The 10,858-nt window shown below is 41.8% G+C and overlaps 1 protein-coding gene across 1 annotated transcript in view; it reads left to right on the top strand.

Moving 5' to 3' along the window:
• cdh2 (cadherin 2, type 1, N-cadherin (neuronal)) overlaps positions 1 to 10,858 on the top strand; it is an 81,619-nt gene that overhangs the window by 1,941 nt on the left and 68,820 nt on the right. Inside the window, exon 2 of the mRNA XM_010787171.1 lies at positions 109 to 217. Coding sequence (XP_010785473.1) covers positions 109 to 217 — 109 coding nt within the window. The remainder of the gene's footprint in view (positions 1 to 108; positions 218 to 10,858) is intronic.

Genomic DNA, 10,858 nt, shown 5'->3' with positions numbered 1-10,858 from the left:
CTTTCTCCACGATATCTGGCATCACAACCTTGTATACATCTTCAGAAAAGCCTGGTCTGCATGGTGGGGTGACCCTGCCCTCTGCTGCTATCTGTAATGCCATTACAGATAGCAGCAGAGGGCAGGGTCACCCCACCATGCAGACCAGGCTTTTCTGAAGATGTATACAAGGTTGTGATGCCAGATATCGTGGAGAAAGGACATCCCCTTTTTAATGGTAAGTGATCAAATATTCCCAGGATGCGTGTTGTGTCTACGTTTGTTTGAGTGTGTGTGCGCTTGCCTCCATGTTTTACATTTCAGGGAGGATCAGAACAAGCCTGACATATTTAAACAATTAGCCTCTGTTGCTGTGCTGTATTGCAAGTCGTGTAGTTTGCCTTGTAAACCAGCACAAATGTGGTTCAACTTAACTATATAGCTCCTGTCAATTCAGCCACCATGCTGTTTTAGCTTTCTAAAGCAGACATACACATGAGCGTATTGTTACTTTAATGCTTGATCATACATTGTGGCTAAACTGCTGGCTTTGTGATTTTAAGTACGGAAACTTCTTTGATTGCACTGACTAGAAAGTCAATTACACACAGATTTGAGTATTTGCACCACTTTAATCAAGCAAATAACCTAGCTATTAAACATTCCATGCCTTGTGCTGATGCATTCAATCACTACCTTAACCATATGCCTTTCTTTTGCATTTGTCTTCTCTTTTATTTATAATTTCTTCAGTACCGATTCAAACCATATGCAGGAAGTATTTCTTCTCTCTGTTACCTTAAACACTTTTATGCCTAAGAATAAACGCTTGAATGACATCGTTATGCATCCGTTTGCAGTGTTGCACTGCTCAGCCCAGTAATAACAGCCATTTAAATACCTTTCAAAAATGTTTGTTACAGCGATAGTCTTTCTGTGTGGAAACCCAGATGTAATAGGTGTAAACATAACATCCAAACAACAAAGTGAAAAATAATGATTTTCTTAGCCCATTAAATTGCAGCAAGCATGACCAATACTGCCTTTTAGGCGTTTAATATTGACAACTTGAGTACGCAGCTACCATGAAAGAGTATGCAGGCATACAGACGATAATAAAAACTGGAATATATCACCAGTGTGCTATCAGAGAGGTTAGAGCCTTGAGGTCATTTGGACCAGAAAACATTCTCACTTGTGTTGGATTTCACAGTGTGTGCCTAAAACTTGCACGCTGCCGTCATAGTGAGTCAGATAGGTGGTGGGGGAGGTAGCAGTGACGAGCGAAGAAAGGAGAGAGGGAAGAGAGTGTTTAGATGGGTGGGTACAGCTTTCACTGAGCTTTACCTTGTGCACAAGTTTCCGTTTGATCCTGCAGTTGATGGATTTCCCTGTATTGGCTTGTGGATGAGCCGTGACCGGGGGTAATCAGGTTCCCTTTTGTTTGCCCCCCCCCCCTAACGCTCACACAACCCCCTCTTTTCTTTTCTCTCCCCTCCCCTCCCCCAGCGAGTTGTTGCTCTGTGGAGGGTTCCTTGACAGAGAGGGGCACTCCTGTGTCATTGTAATGAAGCAGGGCTCAGCAGCGTGGGATGATGTTAATGAAACTGCATTCTCTAATGAAAAGCTCCTGTGGCATGTTTTGAAAGACAAAGCCCCCACAGTGGGGAGAGTATGCCCAAAGTTTTTCAACTTTCTTTCACCATGCTGGGTGAGGATATTGTTTTGGGCCAGGAGCTGAGGGTTTTTTCATTCTGTAGCTACATGTAGAGGGCTTAATCTTTAAGTTTCCTCGCATTTCATTAACGTTGTCAATTAAGCCCTGAAAGGATTACATAATGAATACAAACGCATAAATTAAACTTGTTGGAGTTATTTTCTTAAACCATTACTTTAAAGTCTCAACACGTTCCAACAGAATGCATAGGGTTTATCATGTGATAAATAACCCAGTCGGCTAATTCCAGTATGAAACAACTCCTTGTGTTATTGGTTTGTAGTTTAGCTCAGTTGACATAAGACCTGCTTGAATATCTGTGCAATAGTATCCGTACATTGTGTTAGGTGTCAGTAATATGAGTCCTTTGTTCGTATTGTATTGCTTTTGACCCTGGTCTACTGTATGCATGAGACGCAGCAAGAGTGAGCTGTTAGATATCTTTGTCCCATCTAATTGCAGTCTCCCCTATTGTTATTGATCAAGAGAATACACATCCTGTAACACAGTCTGTAACACCTGGAAATGGAGGGCAGTTCACATGTAAACGGCCGACATTCTATGTGCTAAATTAAAAACATCCTGTGGATATGATGATATCTATTATGGCCAACCATTTAAAATAGTTATTAGATTTTACAATTTAATCACATTAGCAACGGCATAAAGTACACTTTAACTGTTAGTTGGCCAAGTGAAGCCCCATTGATTTTCAATAGATTTGTTCAAATGTGTTTCTTTAAAGTTCCTTGGCAGAGCAGCAAAGAGAAAAGCCAGGAAGGACAATTATTCTTCTATGAGAACTCATCTCCAATGATCCATTAAAAGGGAGGTTACACTCATTGTTGCAGATCGCAAAACTAACTCAGTATTAGGGGGTTACCCACTGGTTACCCTCTGGGGCCGAGTTGACCTTGCTTTTGACGTTTGAATATTTTCTCTGACCTGATGCTGAGAGGAGAGAAACGGCCAAACATAGTTACTTATTATCAGACCATCATACGGAAGAAAGGAGCCTTTAGACGTGCGTTTAGTGGTTTCGCTTATCTTGTTTAGTCACTTAATAAAGTGACTTGTTTTACAAAATTGCATTTAATTTCAGGTAGCCTGCAGCTGCGGGGGGTGCTGCTGGGTGTCTAATGGAATTCTGGTGGCTTTGGAGAGCTGACACACATTGTTCCGTTTTTTTTTTTTAAAGATGAGGCCTTTTATAGCGGTGTTGCAAAGTGAGTCAGTCAGAGCATTATTCAGCAGAGGTTTCCCTCCTTAAAAACTGGGTTAATGAAAAGCCCAAAAGCCTAATTGGGCCTAATACAGTCTCTCATGCTGCTGTTCTGCCACCCCTACCCCCAACATGTATCCTGCTTTCATATTTCCTCCCTCCACCTCACACCTCTGTTTCTTCTGTTTCCTCACAATTAAGGAGAGTACGTCTTTACTCTGCTTTAGCCTTGGTTCAAGTGCTTTAAATGTGAGCATGCCAAGAGAGTCAGGGGAGAAGGCTCCACGAAAGGGGGAGGGGTTTACAGTTGACCAGTTTAATAATGTGATTGGGACAATTAGTGTCAACGTCGGCAATGAGAACATGAACTGGAAAGCGCGTTGGGGTTATATATATATCTCTGAGTTTTCAGTTAATCTATCATTAGCTGTAATTACCTCTCTATGCCGTGTTTGTTCAAGGCGAACCTTTTAAACAAACCAAATTTCACCCTTTTGACAAGAAAAACATGGTATTCATGAAATCCTGAGTTTTATGTTGTTCTGGTTCTCTGCGCTCTGTTGAGATCCTGATGGCCCCGGGTACAGCTGGGGCCACTCAGATGTGTTTAAGGGGCCCCGATGTTTGGTCAGACATGACCCTGCTCGACCCTCTCCTGTAAACTGGGCCAAGTGCTCAGCAACGTACTCAACCCTTTCCCCTGCTCTCAGACTGGTGATGGGGCTGGTGGGGGTTTCCTGGTGGGGTGTAGATGAATGAAAGACTAGCCCAAGGGGTCCTGACCAGTCACTAGGGGGGATACCTTACCTCATGTTGTTCTGACCTAGCAAGTTGGTCATCCATCACTCGGAGAAACGGAAAAGGCAAATTTGAAAAGTCCAGGCTTTCAGGTTTATATAGCAAGTTGGGTGGTATCACATGCTCCTTGTCCTATGTGCCAGAAACAATATGGGACTGTTTGTGGAACATTGGCTACTTTAAATGTTATATAGCGCTGTTGTTTATTTAAACATTCATTATAAGTTACCAAATAGCCTGGAATAGGGTATCTGCTGAAGCCTAGTGTCATAAAAAGACTATCTGCCATCATTATTCCTGTGTTTGAGGTGTATGAGGTCTGCATTGATGTCTGTGCTGATGCTGAATAATTCAGTAGTCAAACACGACTTTCTTAATATTCAGATCCCTGTTCAAGATGACTTCCATAAGCTCAGAGGAGCCATCACACAGCAGATGAGAAAAATCAAGAGCATCATGAGACACTGTGAAGCTTTTTAATTGTATAGCAGCTGTGGCATGTTTCACATATTCTCTTTGTCATAGTGCGACATCAATAGCAACCCCTCCATCCTTCTCTTTTTAGTGGGGTTCAAACTCCAGCTCTCCTTTATTTGTACTAGCTCTCGCAGCGGCTTCAGCACAAGTGTGTTAGTAAGAGCAGACCGTTGATCCCCACCCCCCTCCTTTTTTTCAGGAAGTCAATCAATGAATCCAGGGTCTTTGTTTTCAGTGATCAATAGGTTGTAATGAAGGCCACGCTTCAATTCCCAGCTGAAGCATCACTGGCGAGTTAGAGTTGAATTTGCTTTATTCTTCATCGTTGTCAGCCTGCATACATTTCTTTTCATCCCGTCAATGTCTTATTTTTCTTCCTGGGAGCGCCATGGCCTAGATAACCACCACATATTGTGACAACAGATTGAATTTTGGCACTGCATGGTTTTGGAAAGTTAACTCTGGCGCAGTTGGCCTCCGGTCTTACAAGAAAAAGTAGAGCTGGTTGAGTGCTAGCGTCAGGGCTACCACAACTCTTTGTCAGAGGATCACAGTTGCACTCCTTAGGCCATATCGTAAAAAAATAATGAATAGTGTTAGCATATTAAAACAAGTGCACCAATCTGTGGCTAATTTGTGGGTGCTTGCTGAGCCTGCTGGGTGGCATGACAGAATATCGCATATTTTATTTATGTCTGACCTTTTTAGGCTCTAGCTTCTTAACTAAACCAAACGGTAGTCGGAAAATAACCCCTCCATATTAGGAGGCAGACGGATTCTTGAGAAACGCCTTGATGCAGTTAAAGTATTTTGTAGGACTGACATTATCCTGATGGCTTTTCATCACCTCCCTTCATATCGCTGTTATCAGCCACAGGCCCTGCCCTCTGCCATTGGCGCCTAACAGTGTGTGGCTCTGACATTGGACAGGAGTTAAGGTGTCCCTCTCGTGCCTGTGTGAATGTGCGGGGGGTGGGGTTGTCCTTGGCATATAATTCGCTCATTCAACTCAGACAGACGGCTTTCGGTGGTGGTGTTGAAGGGCAGCTCCTGGTAACGGACAATTCTATAACTAGCTGTTGGTAAAGGTTAATTCACCTAGACTGCATTTAATAACAACAACATTTGACTGAAAACCCACAGCCAGACCACGCTCTAAAATCAAACTGCGACTCGTTAAATGTAAACTGTCATTTCTTTTTCACAAGGTTATATGTAACTAGGTTTGCCAAATCAAAGTGTCATTGCTTATCATGATCTACAGACACTGGACACAGATGTGGAAAGCAGACCTCTCACTGCATTGCTGCCTCACAGTCATGTGAAGGTTGGAGGGATTTGATAGGTTATTTGGTTTTAGATCCCACCTGCGCCCCTCCATCCGTGATGCTGTATTGCTAAGGTTTTAAAATTGATCTGTGTGCTCCCGTCTAATAGACTGTCAAAAGAGGAAATTTATTTATTCTTCTAAAAACAATCCCTTCCTGTTTGCAGTTGGTCCTGACATGAGATGGAGCTGCAATCATTCTTAGTGATTGTGGTGTCGTGTAGCCGGCACACTGATTCTGATGTGTTTTATTTAACGGGAAGAACACCCAGGAAAGTGCATAAGATGACCCCACTATGTAATGAGGCCGTGTATAAATAGCCGTATTGCCCTGCATATATGCCTTCTTATAACTAGGCTAGCAGTTATTTTTCACAAGTGAAATGCCAGAACAAGTGTGGAACAGAAAAATGCCAGCTTGCATAAGGAAGACAATACATCAGCACCATGGAGTGAATTGTTTACTTTTCTCGGGACTGATTTGTGGATTTCAGTGCCATTTTTCTTCTGAGGGGCAATCTTTTTTGGCTGGTTGAGCATACAGCTCCATATCTCTTTCTCAGATCCCGTCTCTACAAAGAGGGTTCTGTTTGCAGTGTTGCCCCAGCTGTTTATTGTGCAATACCCCCACTTGATTTGTCCAGTTTTTCTCCCTGTCCTGTTTGTTTTTCGCATTATGTTTAGACAGATTCGAGTAAAGAGCCTTGGCTCCACATTTGAAATCGGCAGACCTATCCACAACTTTCTGTTTCTAGTGAAATCTTTTGTTCTAAAGGCAAAACGTTAAGCTTTTTTTTTAGACAGGAATGCATTCACTTGCTGCCCGGATATAAATCAAACAGCATTGACTGACAACAGGCATACAAAACGTCTTTGTGTGCAGGGTCAAACCGGGAAGCTTATACTCAAATGAATATATTAATGAGAGTTTGAGCAAATGAAAAAAATAGACAGAGCCTTGTGTTTAGCCTTTTTTTGTATGCAAGTGACACACATAGCTCACATTTTCAAACCTCATGCTGTGTTCAAGAGACTACATGAATTGGCACGCTATTATTCCTCTGCCAACAAAAGAGACATTTGAAGCAGGGACACGTTAATTGACCCAGATACTGTAGCCATGTTCACAAAAGCCAATATCCTGCCTGGGAAGAGACGTCTACCTCCTGCGGGCCACGCCAACTATTGTGTTCCGGCGGGGGCTTCAATTTCAACGCACCAGCGCCTCTTTTGGACACTAGCTTCTGATGAGCCGCTAGGTCATATAAAAAGGGACATCCTCCATGCATCCTCCTTTTATCTCGCTTTCTATCACCTCCACCACTCCCTTCCCTTCCCTCCGCTCCCCCCTACCTCACATGAGGCTTAAGATGGAGGACTCCCCTGGCTCTTTACAATGATTGATGTGACTTAATTGAGTAATGCAAGGACAGTTCTGCTGCATTTAGTCCCTTATTCTATAACTGAGTTTGCTTCTGGAAGTGACCTTGGTTGCTTCATGGCTCCAGTCATGAGTGTGATGTGCGATTTTAGTGCTGTTGGTAATACTTTTTGATAGATGGCTATCTTGAGGTTTTGTGGAGCTTGTGCTTTTTTGATAGTTCCTTTTGCTGTGTGTGTGCATCTGTCGAGACAGGATTTAAAGTCTCATTGTGTGTTAATCAAATAGTTCTGGGAGCAGTTTTTGCTTGTCTAACAAAATGAGGAGTATATTTTTACTTTTATTAACAGTAAATTAATCTTTAAATGTAATCTTGCCTGGATTGGTGATTTAGGAACATTGCCTTACATATCCCTCCGCCCCCAAACTGTGTGCTCATCAGATAAGCATATGTAGCACGCCATATTACTTGTCTCAAGTGATCTACTGTTACCAAGCCTTGCTGACACCAGTGTCTGCCATCGCCACACGGGTATTATGATTGACCTGCAGCAATTTTTAGTCTCCATTGAGTGCACACTATGGCAGTAAGCAACATATCGCTCTGCGGCCTGCGTTGTCTGAGTTTATATTATCTCTGCCTCTGTCGATATTTACTGAGGCATTAAAGAGCGTGCAGCATGTCGCCACTTTATTTCCTGTAGCAGTGCCTGCTCAGCAGGACAGGGGCTAGGGGGTACATTCTTACTAAGGGGTATAACTGCTGCTACAAGATGAAGGTCTGCTAATTTCTCCAAACACGTTGAGTCTGACTGAGTCTGCACAAACCATGTGGATAAGACAAAGGCATATGGCGTAACAGTTTGATTGTGGTTTTGATTTGATTTCCTTTTGTTGTAAATTACTTCCTGCCTCAAGTTGTGAGCACGAAGAACAGAATTGTGGAGACAATGGTTGCCTTACCACTTGCTAGAGTTGGCAGTGTTCATTAATTAAGTTGCTCTAAATCAAGAGATTTCCTAACAGCAAGACTCCATATGAAAAGTCACAACAATTTCCATTTCTTCACTAGTTTCTTGCTTTCTTTGGCCCTCTTTAGTCATTGCAGGTTTTTGTGTTTGTGTGAGGTTTGGAGGCGAGAGAAGCTGTCCATTAGAGCTGCATGATTAATTGTAATGAAATCAATAACAACATTCATAACTCTGAAATCTCATTCGTACATGACAATGATTTAGCAGCGTTTGGGTAAGCAGGAGATCAGTGCATTAAGCCAAACTCTCCTAATTGCTCCCTAGATTGCTAACAGAGATCAGAAGGATTCAGACAAAGGAAAACACGATGGTGAGGAAGAGGAACAAAATGTGTCCAATCCTAATTTGACACAAACATGTTTACAGTATTTTAAAATGAGGGTACCACTTTCGATGATGCCATGACCAGAGCACATTGCTAGGTTGCTCATGTACTAGGGCTGTGCAATTAATCGTATTTGAATCGCAATTACGATTTTGGCCTGCGTCAATTACGAAAACAACATAATCGAAAAAAACGATTATTTTCCTTTGCTAGGTTGTGACAGTGCGCTGCAACATATTTGATCTAATGGATTTTTATTGATCATATTTGTATATGTTTAGTAGCTTGTTGAAATGCGCTCCAAAATATTTGTTGATTTTGTTTATTGGTATTTATTATTTTGATATTATTTATTTAAATGTAAATATAAATGTGCCGTTTATTTTAGTATTGTTTTTTCAGTTGAATTATGCGTTCAGGGTAATCAACAGTTAAAAAGATGCTTTTCAAATTATTATTTGTATTTATTTTAAAGTGCAATTAATGGGTGTTTTCAAAGTCAATGAATATCGTATTTAATAATCGTGATATCAATTATTGACCAAAATAATCGTGATTATGATTTTTGCCATAATCGAGCAGCCCTATAATGTACCAAGGCCGAGTCCTTCCTGCATCGGGTTTGAACCCTTTACTGTAATTCTTCCTCGCTCTATCTCCCTTCCCTTGCCGTCTTCAGCTGTACTGAATACTACAACCCCACAAAAATTATACAAAAAAAGCACAGTGCAAGCAAATCTTAGTTGCATCATTTAAAGCTAACACCACCAATTTGTTCAATGTGATGAAACGATCAAGGCCATGAAAAGTAGCAGAAAATCTGCTGCCTGGAGGATCTAATCTCTTGGTGTTTGGTGGATAATAGCAGTCTCAACAAAAACTTTGTGTTGCTACTTTCGGATACATTTGAATGTGTCTTTCAACCATAAAAAATAGTATAGTGTCGTTTTTTCCCCACATCAGAACAGTGCTTGCTTTAATGGCTTTTTTGTTTTATGTCCTAACACGGAATGCTTAGCAACAGTAACAAAGGTTTTCAAATGTTTACCAGCATCCCACCTACCTTCTATCTGATTCGACCCAATTGCGAGACGCTCAATCTTACACCGGTCCAGTGTCAGCCCTTCACTCTCACACTAAGTGTTCTAAGCACTGTGACCTTTGTAGAAGATAAGCTTCCCTCGGCTGACTTGAAGAGTTTGGAATAACGGCCTCAACCATTAATTTATGGCATTGCTAACCATATGAGGGCTATGAGCCAAGGTTATTGACCTTTCACGCCTGTCACTAGTGATAGAGGGAGCCAGGCCCAGGAGGAAAATGAATTGAGCTTATTAAGAAGCTTGGCTTGGAATCAAACTGAGGGGCAACTTCATTCTCCAGGGTTCTATTTCATTCAAACCATTACTTTTTTACACTATTTGACCAATTGTCTTCTGCCAAAGTAGAAATGAAGAGCGCACACAGCGGCAGTTACACTGAATCATAATGCTGCCGTGAATACGTCTCAGACAGATCAGGGGGCATTGGGTGAAATGCCTGAAGGATTCATACTTAGAGCACAAAACACATTACAGCAGTACATCTTCAAATGAGGTCATCATTATCAGATGAAGGATTTTGTAGACTCAAGAGTCACTCGCGATTTGTACTTAACCCACTTCGCTGTTTTTATTTTAATCCCAAATCTTTTAGTCTTCGTGGGTCTTTGCTTCTACATTTCTAGCTGTGAGACAAAAGAAGGCAGCTGAATGGGTAGAAACCTATATGAATCAAATGTAGCATGTAAAGAATGCTGTGTGGACTGCAGGGAAACACGGAGAGAGAAGATTGAGCGCATGTTATTTCAGCCCTGTCCTCCCTCAGAGCTCCTAGTCTGTAGAAACCTGGTGGGAGGAAAGGGAGGCATGCATTTATATTGGATCAACATGGTATGATGTTATTTTTCCAGCTCCACTACTTGTGTTTATAATCATACCCGGTCCCTTATGGGGTTCAACCAAAACCATTTGTATTGACTCTGGAGAAGCTTATCTCCACCTGATACATTGTTTGTACATAGGACCACAATCCCATCCCAGTGGAAATAAGCAATAGAGAAAAACAGCAAACCGCTACTATAAATGCGTTTTTTGTTATTAGAAGACGTCCCTGGTGAGGTCCAACTTAAAGGACATTTTTAATATCATACATTTGTTCCTTTCATACATATACCACATATATTTCAAGCGGGCTTATAACCTCATTTAGAGGAACAAGAACACAGGCAGGATCACTGATGCTGCCTCAACCATTCTCTGTAGTATTCATTTAGAGGAGCCCGTTGAATCTTTCAAGTGTTTGTTTATTTGCAGCAGGATAGCCAGAGGACGAGGTAAAAGGACTAATGCATGAGAATTGTGTGCGCTTGAGAGTAGGGGCTGATTTGCATGCTGGGGTGGACGACTTATACAAATGTACTGTATAAAATGGAAACAAGTATTAACTTTGCCTGTCAGTACCAGGGGTATGTAAGAGTGGGAGGGCTATTTTGGACCTGAAAAGCTCCATATCGCAAAAGCTCATACCTCGAGCAAGGACTGTGGATGCCAGAAGATGGGC

The sequence above is a fragment of the Notothenia coriiceps genome, unplaced genomic scaffold (assembly GCF_000735185.1).
Source record: "Notothenia coriiceps isolate Sejong01 unplaced genomic scaffold, NC01 NC01_scaffold00030210, whole genome shotgun sequence".
Lineage (NCBI taxonomy): Eukaryota > Metazoa > Chordata > Actinopteri > Perciformes > Nototheniidae > Notothenia > Notothenia coriiceps.
The sequence above is the reverse complement of the archived record's forward strand: the minus strand, read 5'-3'. Positions and strand labels throughout refer to the sequence as shown.